Source organism: Vidua chalybeata, chromosome Z (genome assembly GCF_026979565.1).
Source record: "Vidua chalybeata isolate OUT-0048 chromosome Z, bVidCha1 merged haplotype, whole genome shotgun sequence".
NCBI lineage: Eukaryota > Metazoa > Chordata > Aves > Passeriformes > Viduidae > Vidua > Vidua chalybeata.
In genome coordinates, this window is record NC_071570.1 from 40,039,648 (window position 1) to 40,052,973 (window position 13,326).

The following is a 13,326-nucleotide window of genomic DNA, read 5'->3' on the forward strand; positions in this document are numbered from 1 at the left end:
ATTCAGAGTCATCTTGTTGTGCTTCTGGGGCCTGAAATACTTTGTTGGTTTAAAACTATTTTTTTTTTATCCATGGTCTCATGTCCCAGTCTCAATGTTTCTTTTCTAGACCACAGTTTGGAGGAGACTACTGTACTGGAGAGAGGAAGCGCTATCGCATGTGTAACATCAGCCCCTGTCACAAAGACTTGCCAACCTTCCGTCAGATGCAGTGCAGTGAATTTGATACAGTTCCCTACCAGAACGAATTCTACCACTGGGTTCCCATTTATAACACAGGTATGAAGCTACAAATCTTTTTAATGTCTTGTATAAAAAGTCAAAGTTACATGCCTATGAGAAACATCTGTGAGGGTGAGAAGTCACTGAATTATATGTTTTCTAATGAATTAGAGAGAAAAATCTGATGTGCCCCCATATGCTGGTGCATCTTTCATGTGAACAAAAAGGCAGTGGTTCTTCTCTACACTTAGCTGTTTTTTCAGAGCTCGGGTGATAATGGCTGTGATTGTAACTAGTTCAGTTCCTGTAAAGGTATTGCACTAAGAAAAACTGTTGAAGTGATGTCTGTTCTATTTGTTTAGAATAGATCTAAACCGTCTTTTCCAGTGTCAACCACAGAGCAAGAATTCGAGTAGTGTGGTGGAGAGCTGCCTCTTTGGGCCTGCAGACATCACTGCACCCAGTGACCACAGCTCTTCCACTGCACAAATATGATTTTATTACTTCCAAACTCAGATCTGAATGGTAGGTGTACTTGACGTTACAGTGAAAAAGTAATATCTGAAATGGTTCAGTGTTGTGCTGCTCTGTATTGTAGAGGCAGAGTCAATGACTCTGCTTTATAACTTGCTTTGGAACAGCTAGTTATTAAATACAAGGGCATTAAATACTAATAACTGCATTATTAGTATGCAGTATTAGTATACTAATAACTGCATTATTAGTATGCAGTTTGAGTCTTGGTTTGTGCATAAATGTAAGGTGTAGATTATACAATAGAATCACAAAATTGTTAGAGTTTAAAGGAATCTCTGGATTCCTTCCTGCAGTCCTTCAGGAACAGGCTGGAATCATCTTTGTAGCCTCTGCTGGACCCTCTCCAGTAGCTCCTTGCTTTTCTTGTACTGAGGAACCCAGAACTGCCAAACTCTTTCTGATAGATCCCAGGGGCCCATTGGCCTTCCTGGCTGCCGGGGAACACTGTCGGCTCATGGGCAACCGGTCACCCACTAAAACTCCCAAGTCCTTTTCAGCAGAGCTGCTCTCCAGCAGGTCAGACCCCAGTCTGTGCTTGGGGTTATTCGTCCCCATCAGGACCCTACACTTGCCCTTTTTGAACCCCATTAAGTTTCTCCCTGGTCAACTCTCCCTCCTATCAAGGTTCCACTGAAGGCAGCAAAGCCTTCAGGGGGATCAGCCACTCCTCACAGTTCCATAGCAGCAGCAAACTTGGTAGCAATATGTTTTTTAATGAAAAAATAAGACAGACAGGGTAGGGAAGATCAGGATTAAACTTCCATTTTCATTTGCAAGTAGTATTTTTCAGCATGTTACTTGTTTTTTCAGTTATGAAAATAAATGTCTTGAATTGGTTTCCTAAATTTCAGCTACTGTTTCCATGTCACGTAACAAATACAAATTGGTTTCCTAAATTTCAGCTACTGTTTCCATTTCATGTAACAAATACACCACTGACGATTAATCTGGAGCAGGCATACTTCCAGTAAAATTTCTGATGAAAACAAATATGGTTGATAGAGACTTTTTTTTAAGAAATCCAGTAAAGCCATGACAAATGCTAACAGCCTAATGTTTAGGACAAAACCAAACCCCAAAACATTTTCTGCAGTCACCTGTCATTGAAATTAAGATTCCAGACCTCTGTTACTCAGGGTGTGCTACTGCAGGGTACAGTGTTCATTCTATTCATGTCCTGTTTGTGACACTGCAACAGAGCAGGTAGTTCTGCATGTGCATTTCTTACAGAAGGTCTGTTTTTAAAGGAAATTGAGAATCATGAGTCAAATGCTTACTGCACACTGGGAAGCAGGGCTGTGCTCTGTCCATGCTGTATTTCAAAAAGAACTGTTCAGAACTGTACAGACAAAACAGCTCTATGTAAAACTCTGTGCTGTATTTCAAAAAGAACTGTTCAGAACTGTACAGACAAACCAGCTCTATGTAAAACTCTGTGCTGCTGAGCCTGATACATTTAATCTGGAAAATCATTTGCAAAACCCTTCAAATATCAAGGAGATACTTTTTTCTGTGGCCTGAAAACTTATTGACTGTTTTCACCCATTTTCTCAGCAGCCAGAATTTCAGCATAGATTTCCTTGTCTTTCCTTGGAGGCCCTTAATGTTTTCACATTCCACTGACAATATTTAAAGTGTTTTCTTGCTGCTAAACTCTTAACTTAAAGTAAAATCGGCTTCCTCAGATAGACAGGTTCTCCTGGTAACACTCAAATAAGCAGGGAACTGCCCAAATCCTGTACTGATTTTTCATCTGACATCACTGTATGACTGAGGGCGAGTGGCTCTTGTGGGCCCACTGCTTCCAGTTTTGTCCAGCCAGCATTACCTGAAATACATCTGAGTTTCATCTCAGTTTCAAATATTCTTTCATCTTCTATCAGTGGCTAAAGATGTCCTGGGAAAAATACCTGCAAATAAGGTCATGAAACAGTGCTGTCTCTGAGAGACACAGCAGTTTGAGCCTTCCTTCCATGTGTGTGTCCAAACAAACCAAGACTTTAAAGAAAAACAAGCCAACCACCAACTTTTCCTTTTTAAAACCCCCACAGAAATGAGCTGATGTTTCAGGTCTCTGGAGATTTACTCACAGTGTCCTCCATATATACACCAACCTTTGCCAGTTCCCTTACTTACTCTCTTAACTTGTGCAATCCAATTTCAAGGATTTTTCACAGCATGCTGTTACTATGTTGTCTTGCTGCCAAGAAGGCTTTGGCTTTTGTAGTGGATTAATCCTGCCTGGACACCAGGCGTCCACCAAAGCCACCTTGTTGCTCCCTTCTTCAGCTGGATGGGGAAGAGAGAATGTAACAAAAGGCTTGTGAGTTGAGATAAGGGCAGGGAGAGATCACTTGCTGATTACCATCGTAGGCAGGACAGACTGGACTTGGGGAAATGTGTTTGATTTATTAGAAACTAAATCAGAGTAGAATAGTCATGGGAGACAGTATTCCTTGAACCTCTCCTACATTAGTCCTTCCCTGCAGTCCTTCCTGAACTGCTCCTGCATGGATCCTTTCCACAGGCTGTAGTCCTTCAGGAACAGGCTGTTCCAGCATGGATCCCTGGTGCATGGGTCCTGCCAGGAGCCTGCTCCAGCACAGGCTTCCCATGGGGTCACAGCCTCCTTCAGGCACATCCACCTGCTCTGGTGTGGGCTCCTCCAGGGACTGCAGGTGGATCTCTGCTCCCCCCTGAACCTCCAGGGGCTGCAGGGGCACAGCTGCCTCACCATGGGCTGCACCTCAGGCTGCAGGGGAATCTCTGCTCTGGCAGCTGGAGCAGCTCCTGCCCCTCCTCCTTCACTGACCCTGTGTCTGCAGAGCTGTTCCTCTCACATGTTTGTATCCTTTCTTCCAGCTGCAGTTGTGCAGATTTTTTTCCACCTTCTTAAATACATAATCCCACAGGTGCTGCCACTGTCACTGGTGGTTTGGTCTTTACTGGCAGTAGGTCCTTCTTGGATCTGTCTGATGTGGGCTCTGTCAGTCATGGGGGAAGCTGCTAGCAGCTTCTCACAGAGCTACTGTGACAGCTACAGCTGGTTTGAAGCTGCACAGATAAAATTGGCCACAACAGAAACTAATTTGGCTAGCTTAGTTCATTAAATAGTAGAAGTAAACAAGACCCTAGGTAAGACAGTGATAAGTTGGATTCTAACTCAAACAGGGGACCTCTGCCAGTGCCAGTCAATCCTGAATGCAGGCATATATTTGGTCAGTGAGCTGAATAGTGTTGAAACCTCGACCAGTTGGTTGTTCAAGCACGGGAATTTTGAACTCCCTATAAAAGGGGGCGTCCATCAATGAGCTTTGTCTGTTGTCGCATGACCTTCAGTGTGTCCAGTTGTGTGCCTGTCTCCAAAAATGTGACCAAATGTGGGGACCTCTGATGTGACACAACAGCTTCTGCTACCCCTGTAGACTCCTGCTACCAAAGCCTGGCCACGCAAACCCAGTACAGCTCTTGTTTTAGTATCAGGCATTTTGTATACTCTCATGCTGCACTTGGGATATAAAGGGGAAAGAAAACGTAATTAAGCTTTCCCAAACCCTGAGTGCACATATAGTTTTTATGTGGAAGTGTCTAGCTGAGGAAATAGACTCCTGAGCCAGACATTCTGCGACATTTTAGGCATTCTATGTTCCTTCATCCCACTGGGAAAAAACAGTAGATTTTCTGGATGGTCACAATTCTCTCTCCTGGCTTTAATTTAATTTCATAGCTTGCATAAGGCAGTTATAGCAAATGTCAGATACCTAATAGAGAGCCGTTTCTGTTGTATAAATTGTAACTTCACAAGATAACAAAGACATTTTTGAATAGCTAATGATTTAATAAAACAACCAGCTTTAACAAGCAGTCTCACAGAAAAGCAGTAAATCACATCTTGCTGTTTCCTGTTGTTTGAGGTTTCAATTGAGAATTTTCTGGTTCAAATGACTTCATGCCTATTGAGGAACTTGCATAGTCCTGTTATGGAATTTCTCTGGACCTCAGAAACCCATGTGCTCAAGCTGGAGCATCAGAGTACCCCTGGGAATCTTAAAATGATGGAAAACTCCAAGTTCAAGGGTAATAAACTATCCAGCAGCCTGAGCGGGATATTTTCTGAATTTTTCTCATGACCTAGGCCCCTGTCTTGACACTTTGGGCACACTTCAGTATTCACTTCTCTTTCCATCAAACTGACCCTGTGTTTATTTATTTCATACCATTTGATAAATTCTATTTATATGAGTCTGATAGCTTCTCAGGGCTTAACTTCCATCTATAAGTCCTACATTAAATCATATAATTACCTTTATTTTCTGTATCAGTGCCAGGGTCATTTAGTGTATGGTCAGATAGGGCTTGTGTTAAAAATGTTTTAAATTTCATATTTCTTCCAAAATATTTCTGTGTATCAAATAAGGTATGTTTTGATAAAGTCACAGGGGCAGAGCTAAGAGGATGAAATGTTCCTGTTTCAAAATTAAACTTTGTTTTGGAGCTCCAGGCTTGGTTAAAGTAATAAGTAGCTTCATCTCAGATTTTTCCCCATTTTGTCTGTTTGGTAATTGCCTTTTCTAATTTTTTTTGTTTGGGATTTCCTCAGTCAATTCTGAGTTCTCACAGAAATGAGGGGTTGAAGAGAAGAGGCTCACCTCTTTTCTTCCTTGTGAAGCTGGGCAAGATACTGAAGCCTTATCTTCTTCTGACAGACACGTTAATCACATCCTTCTTAAGTCAGGTTAAGCTGGATTCCTCCTGCATGTGAACTCATGGGAATCAGCTGTAAGGTAAAAAAAAAATTAAATTGGGAAGGAAATATGTTCCTTTCTACTTATCTTCATGTTGTTCTGTTTACACTTGGTGAATCTGAACTTTTTAATAATATACAGAGGGGAAAAATATCACATGCCCAAATTTCAGGACTTTTACTCAGCTTTGCTGATTTGCTTCTTCAGTCTCATTCTAATTACAGATAAGTCACTGGGCCCTTAAGGGAGCTCTGTGACTTGGGATTCCATTACATCTTCTATATATTAGGGAATTGATCGTGTCTCTGGTCATATCAGCGGCAGGTGTAAGATGTGAACACCACGTTAAAAAACAGGATATAATTTTTCTGGGCTGCTGAGTGTTGATGGTACTTCAGCTAAAATCTTATGTTCAGCTAGGAGCAAGGCACTGGCAGAGGGATGCAGCCAGACTGAAGAAGGTTGACAGGAGAGCAACATGGAAGTCAGAAAGTCACTGAGAGGGACTTTTTACAAGGATTAATAGAGATAGGGCATAGGGAATGCCTTTAAACTGATTGAGGGCAGGTTTAGATTAGATACAAGGAAGAAAAATCTTTACAGTGAGGGTGGTGAGGCACTGGCACAGGTTGCCCAGAGAAGTGGTGGGTGCCCCATCCCTGGAAGTTTTCAAGACCAGGTTGGACAGGGCTTTGGGCACTGTGGTCTAATGGAAGATGTTACTGCCTGTGGCAGGGTGGTTGGATAATCCTTAAGATTTCTTCCAGTCCAAAACATTTTATGATTCTGTGATTTGAAGAACACAGATTGAGCAAAGCAAGTTTTGCTCTAGAAAGGAAAACAAGGAGTGAGTTAAATGCCAGCTACTCAGTGGAACATTTAAGGAGTGTTTAGCATGTGTATCCCTGAGCTGGTAGAGATACATGGTCATTACTGAGTGCTCCCAGATTGGATCTAGTATTTCATGTATATACTTGTCTGCAGCAATTTATGTATGTTTTGTCTTAAAAGTTACAAAGATGACAGCCTTTTTGTTAAAATCTCATCATGATTTAATTGAATTTGCTGAAATAACTGAAACTGAACCAGCTGCTTTAATGAGTTCCTTCTGAACAACTCAAGTGCTCCTATTAATCTGAGTTTAATATTTTTAGATTTTATGTTGGAAATAAGAAAAAAGATGGAACTCAGTGCAAGCCTTCCACCATTTCAGGAAACATGTTTGTTTTCCTTGTGTGTGAATTTGGTATCTCTTCTGTGTTTAAAATATTAGGTATCTATTCTATGTAAATAATACTAAAATATTATTTTGGGGGTCGTTGGCTGATTCTGATGCAGTTTATTTACAGTCCTAGAAAAACAGAGCCAACGTCCCTGAGCTCAAACATAATAAATAATAATGATAGGTAGATAAATAAATAATTTTAGATAGTGAATGCCAAATACAGTGCTAGCATAATTTCCTCAGTGGTGGCTTAACCAGCAGATGAAAAATCAAATAAATACCAAACAGAATTGAGTTTTGGGTGGAGAAATAAATACCCTGTAATTTCCAGAGGGGCTTCATAAAGAACATACAGAATGAAAAACAGTAAAAATTTGTGGGTTGGGTCTAATTTTAGATCAGTTAACAGAATCAGGAAAAACAGGAAAGGTTTCATACATAGAAAGCATTTGTAAGTATGAAAGTTTCTTTTTTTGTTTTTTTTTTTTTTTTTGTTTTTTTTTTTTTTTACATTTTATTTTGACTTAGCAAAGGAGTTATTTTTCTTTAAAAACTGATTCCAAGTTATAGATTTACAGCATCATAGTTATGGTAGAAGTATGCCAGCACTGTCTGCTTCTTCTTATTCGGAGATTTCTGAAAAGAAATTGCTTGTTTTGTCAACACACAGCTACGAGGAGGTACAGATATCAAACTTCTGTTTGACATATTTCATTAGAAACAATGCAAAAGCTGAAATGGCTTTCTGTAAAATCTGTCTATCTGAGCAGATAGCAGAGTACCTGGAATTGTATGATTCTCCTTGTCATAAATGTATTGTACTTTGTATAGAAAAGTGCTACATTAAGAAAGTAGGCAAGGTGAACCAAAATTTAGAGCACTAAAATAATCACTTTAATCACACTGCCATAAAAAGAATTCTACAGACAGAATTAAAATTACTTGTATCACTTACTATGACAGCTCTTATCAAAGCAGCTGGTGGGTGTTATGCTGGCAGCTTTCACAGAAGGGCTAAGGGTTTATGAGGATTACAAACTTTATATTCTTGCCTGAAAAACTTTTTTAGCTCCACCTCCACTGATATTCTTGAATACAATTCACATCAGCTGGAATTCCACCAGTTGTTTAACCATGGTCGGTCCATGCATGTGCTCTGGGTCTCATCACTGTTGCACTTTGCAAAGGTATTTTTGTTTGAGAAGGCAGAAGCTCACATTGGTGATAGACCGAAGATGTCATTTTAGCTCTACTGACAAGATGGGGAGAAAAAAACCTTCATTAAGGTTTTGAATTTCCTCTAGTGTTCTGTTTTATCTTTTTTTTTTTTAATTTGTTTTTGTTCCCAGTTCTGCAGTGTTTCTGTTTACACAAGTGAGATTCACAGTACCAAAGCTCAGGCTTTGCAGGATTCGGCTCTTAATCTGCAAGAACTTTGAGGGGGAGAGTTGCAGTCACCTTTGTGCATTGTGTGGTGTTGTGTGAATGTTGGTGCTGTACAAACCAGAGTAATGAGAGCAAATTTTCCTCCTTCAAAAGGATAAATCCTTTTGTTGGAATTAATTAGTTTATTTGCATTACCAAAAGATTGCATTTCTCTCATTACCAAAAATTTCTTTAAACACAGTCCTTTCTATGGCATAAACAAAGCCCAATAAAGGAGGAAAAGATAAAAATAAATTTATCAACCGGGATATGGAAGGCTTATAGTTAGCCTGCATCCCTCTGAGACTAAGGAAGCAGCTTCTGTCAACTCTGTCAGGCACAGGATAAAACTCACTCCGCATTAGCACCTCTGCAGCACAAAGGGTGATAGTTTTAAAATTATTAAATAATGGTGCCTTGAAGTCACTACTGACTGGTGGATTTAAGGCCCACTGCTTTTCTCAGCAAAGCATTTCAGGTTGCTGAGCATGAACAAATTGCTTTAGTACTGGGTGAGACTGGGGTCTTTGAATAGACCAAAACCTGAAGACAAGTCTTGTGTTGGTGTCCTTCATTAATATGATAGTGGATGATTTTTAATTCAGGCAGATAGTTCTGGTTCCACTGCAGAGTTTTCAGAGGGTTACAAAGGCTGGGATTATGTCAGTCCTTGCTTTGACCCTAATTTCAGCTCTAACTCATCTTCCATTCAAAAAATTTATTTATCAGACTTTCTGTCCTTTGTCTCTCTGATGTCTCAGTTTCAAGATTTCCCATTCACAAAGGCCAGTATCTGTGGGACAGGGAGGTTGGTGTTTGGCTCTTCTTACTCCGTAGATGGAATAGATTAAGGCCTTGATCCATTACAGAAAATCTTGTTTCAGAGGCCACTTGTTGCTCTTGCTACAGCTTTTCTCTTCCCTGTTGCTTCTGTGATAGATCTATCTGAAAATAGCCTGAGTCTGTCAGACTTGAAATATTATCCCTATTTCATAAGTTGTCAAGCAGAAAAAAAAAAAGAAGTTTGAATTTATTTATTAAGTGCCAACAGGTAGATGAAAATGATGAATGACACATAAGATCAGAAGCAGGCAGCTGGCTGCTCTCTGAGAGAGGTTGACAGCAGTGATGAAAAGTTTAAATTACCTCTGAAATCACTCAGTAATGGTGTGGAAAACTTTCTTGTCAGTGTCCTTGGTAATCCCACCCCTTCTCTAGTGATAGCTGGATTTGCTGGTTTCCCATCCTTTTCTCCATCACAGCTGATGGCCTTGTTGCAGCCTCGCTCAGCAGTGGCTGCTGATGTACCAGTGACAGATAACACGCAGGTGTTAGGGGACCAGTCTCCAGCTGCTTCCCACAAATCCACAAGTGCTATTTCTCAGGCCTGTGCCATCCTGGCTCTGCTCAACTCTTCTAATTCTGCCAGTTCTGGCAAATGACAGGGAAAGTGAGCAAATGGTTCAGCAAAGTCCCTGTGCATTGCACTTCAGTGTCCTACTGGCGTGTTGTCTGAGTGAGTGTTCTTGTTTTCCTTTCAGCAAACCCCTGTGAGCTCCACTGCCGCCCAGTAGACGGCAATTTTTCAGAGAAGATGCTTGATGCAGTCACTGATGGCACTCCTTGCTTTGAAGGAAGGCACAGCCGAGATATCTGTATTAATGGCATGTGTAAGGTATTGGGTATGTTTGCATGTTTCTTTCTCTACAATTTAATTTGGAAAAGTTACGGGAAAATGCTTAACCATGCTTTTGGTTAAGGATCAAGGCCAAGTACTCCATTTTATCACATTTTTATAGCAAGTTTATAGCAAAAGCTTTCCAAGTAGACATAAGAGTAATTTCCACCCTTTTTAATGAGTCTGTTTGACTGACTGCTGATTATTTTAGGTGCCTTTTATGTCCTCTGTTTTTTCCCCACTAATTTAAAACTTCAGTTCAAGAAAATCTGTTTCTGATTAGAAGTTTTCACAAAGTATTGTAGCTTTAGGGTTGTAATAGGTATCACCGCTGTCTGTGGGGTTTTCTATGAAAATGTGATTTAACCATATATGTGTAGCTGTTCTGAGCTGTCTTTTAATAGGATCAGACTTTGCAGTTGAGAGTAATAAAAATTATTTTAGTTTACAACATTGAATTGAATAATGTTATACAATGAGATAATTGGCAAACACAGAGTATGTGGCTCAATAATGTTGTGCATTGAAGAATAAGTATAATGGTCTCTGCATATTTTATGTGTTGCTGGCAGATTTCCAGGATGATGTCTGTGTCTGTATGGCATTTGAAGGAGTGCTCTGTGAATTCTATAACCTCCCCAGTCTTAGCATTGCTTTTAGTCGCTTCCTTATAAATAAAATGAGTACTTTTCTTGTAGAGGATATATTTACATCTGTGGTTTATTTCTTCAAATTGAGGGTTTGTCCTGTACCTCCTTGAAGCCTAATCACTTTTTTTGCCTTTAGCATCTTTGGAAACAAAAGCAGGACTTGGTGATTTGTGGAAACTAAATTAGCTTATCCAGTATGGGAGTTGTATGCCCCAAACCACTTAATCGTATAAAAATGCAAATGGAAAGTACTTCAAGAAGTTGTCTGTTTCATCCCTTTACAAATTATATTCCTTTTTTGTCATTTTTCACATTCTTTTCTGGAATACTTCTAGTGATGGAAACTTCACATTTTTAATACAGAGGGTATTTGATACACCCTCTTTTTAAACTTCTTATTTTATTAGAATGACAGTGCCTCAAAGACCACTAATAAAATATGTGTTTTAAGCTTTCCTTGCAATACTTGCATTTATGAAAGGTAGTTACCAAGACTCTGCTCAAGTTCACAGTGAAGAGATCCTGCTTAACTTTGCTGAGAGCCAGGATAGGCCTTTGAACGGTTCAAGCCAGAATTAATCATATCTTCAGCATATTGAAACATATAGTAGATGTTTCATACCATAGCAGTGCTTTTGACCTTAACTTGGAAGAGACCAATGACCAAATTCAGAAAGGCTGTCCTTGTGAAACATTCATTTTCTGATTTCCAGCCCAGCTGGACTGGGATCACTATGATTAATTTTAGTTTCTATATGCTTTCTGTATTGAAACCTTGCCTGTGGCTGCTCAGATTTATACCTGTTTTAGAGATAGTAAGACTCAGTTAATCCAAATTGGGAGATCAGAGGTGAAAGAGAAGCTAATCTAATTGCAGTTTGTGGAGCCCAGATACACTTCAGCATTAACAGTTCTGTGGACCCAAAGCATTTCTGAGAAATTCCCTCCAAGGTGCTGTCAGTGTTGCACATGGTGACTGCTACTTCACATCTCCTGGCAAACAGATTAATTTGGAGTCAGGATCACAGAATGAACAATATACCCATGTAAAATGAGACCAAATGATGAATAGGTAACCCAAATAGCTCACAGTATTCAAAGATAGCATGCTTTCATCTGAAATAGGTACCCAGCACAACATCTGAGGAGAAGCTTTTTCATGTATTTAATCTAATTTACTAGTATTTGAGTCCAGCTAGCTAAACACAATAGATACATTACAGGTCCTGGAGAATAAATCTGGAAATGCTTTTAATAGAATTAGTCTGGCACATCATTGTGGTCATTTGATTGCAACATGTTGCTAATGATATGGAAAAGACATTCACAAATGTTAAAGTGCTGTTCTGGTTTTCAGAACTGTATCTCACAAGAGCACTTCACATTTGTCCCGAGTACGAAAATAACACTTCACTTTGGTCTGAAATTAAAAAAAAAAATTAAATTAGTAAGATATCAGGTCCACTGTCTAAATTGCTCACATGTGATTGTTGTGTAGAGTAGCTATTTTTTATCAAGTAAGTTCAGAGTTTTCCTACAGTAGCTATTTTTTATCAAGTTCAGAGTTTTCCTACTGGGTATGTCAAAACAAGATAGATAGATCCAATAAAGAATTTCATCTTCTAAATTAATCTGATTTTAGTCTGATTTTGCATTTTGTCATGAATTTGTTCAGAGCAATCAGAGAAACTGGTCTTTCTTTGATGGCTAAATGTGGATTGAGATGCTTCATTTTAGCTACTGAGGTATACTGGATGCTTTCCGAGCTGGCCTGACAAAGCCACAATGTGCATCTTCAAGTGAGAAGTAGGTACAGACAGACCATTGATTCACTTGGTCCTTTTAATTTATCCAATATCTCCTAATTTTTTCGAAGTGCTGCCTGTGCATCAGTGCTGGATGAAGGCTTACAGCAGTGTGTTGTTTGCGTGGTATTCCTTTAGAACTTGTTAATTTGAAGACAAGCTAAAATTGTTAACTCATTTGAAGGCATGGCCTATAAAATATCTGGGTCCTCTCTCAACACTGACCTTACACAGAAGAATTCTGTCAGGAAATCTAACAAGATCTGTCAATAACTTATTCTCAAATCATCAAGCTATACTATGACTGTTGGAATCCTGGATGCTGAGAATTTTAAACTTTCTGTGCTAAAAGGCATAGACTTGCAAGAAAGCACTTCATTTGACCTGAGGCTGTGGAGAAGACTTCCAAAATTGATTAAACAGCACTGGGATTACAAGTGTGTGGTTGGTTAGAAGTGTGTAATATCACAGGGTGGAAAACTTAAGAGTTTAGGTTTTTAGAATATAGTAATGGAGATGAAGCAAGATTGAGGTTTTAGGGCGGAGGCAAGTTGTTCTTTTTCTTCCTTCTTCTTCCTTCTTCTTCATGGGTTTGGGTCGTATCTTGCAATTGGACAGAAAAGTCCGCATTGCTAGGTCATTTCTTCATAGTAATTTCTTAATTGGGTAGTTTAGTTTTAGTTCAGCCTTAAAAGACTTTGTAACTGTACATCTGAGGCCATTTTTATGCTGTTTTTCCTGCCTGCAAGAACTGCTCTAGGAGGGCTTCCCCTGTCAGGGGAGCCCCCAGGGAGAAGCCCAACATGGGGCCAGTGAAGCCATATATGACTAGTTTTCTTTTTTACTATATGCCTTAGCACTCATTTTTCAATTGTTGTTTTCCCCCTTTTATTTGGGAAATCTTTAATGCACATAGCCTAGATTCCTGTGCTTAAATTATACATCACAACTGCACTCTTAATTTTTACTAGGTGAGTTGTTCCCCCAGTGTTAATGAATGAAGGTACTGCCACCATAGTATGGTTGTTTAGCACTGATA

The 13,326-nt window shown here is 39.6% G+C and overlaps 1 protein-coding gene across 1 annotated transcript in view; it reads left to right on the forward strand.

Moving 5' to 3' along the window:
- The window catches only part of ADAMTS12 (ADAM metallopeptidase with thrombospondin type 1 motif 12), a 143,509-nt gene that overhangs the window by 90,001 nt on the left and 40,182 nt on the right, over nt 1-13,326 (forward strand). The window contains exons 12-13 of the mRNA XM_053968776.1: nt 110-279; nt 9,696-9,829. Coding sequence (XP_053824751.1) covers nt 110-279; nt 9,696-9,829 — 304 coding nt within the window. The remainder of the gene's footprint in view (nt 1-109; nt 280-9,695; nt 9,830-13,326) is intronic.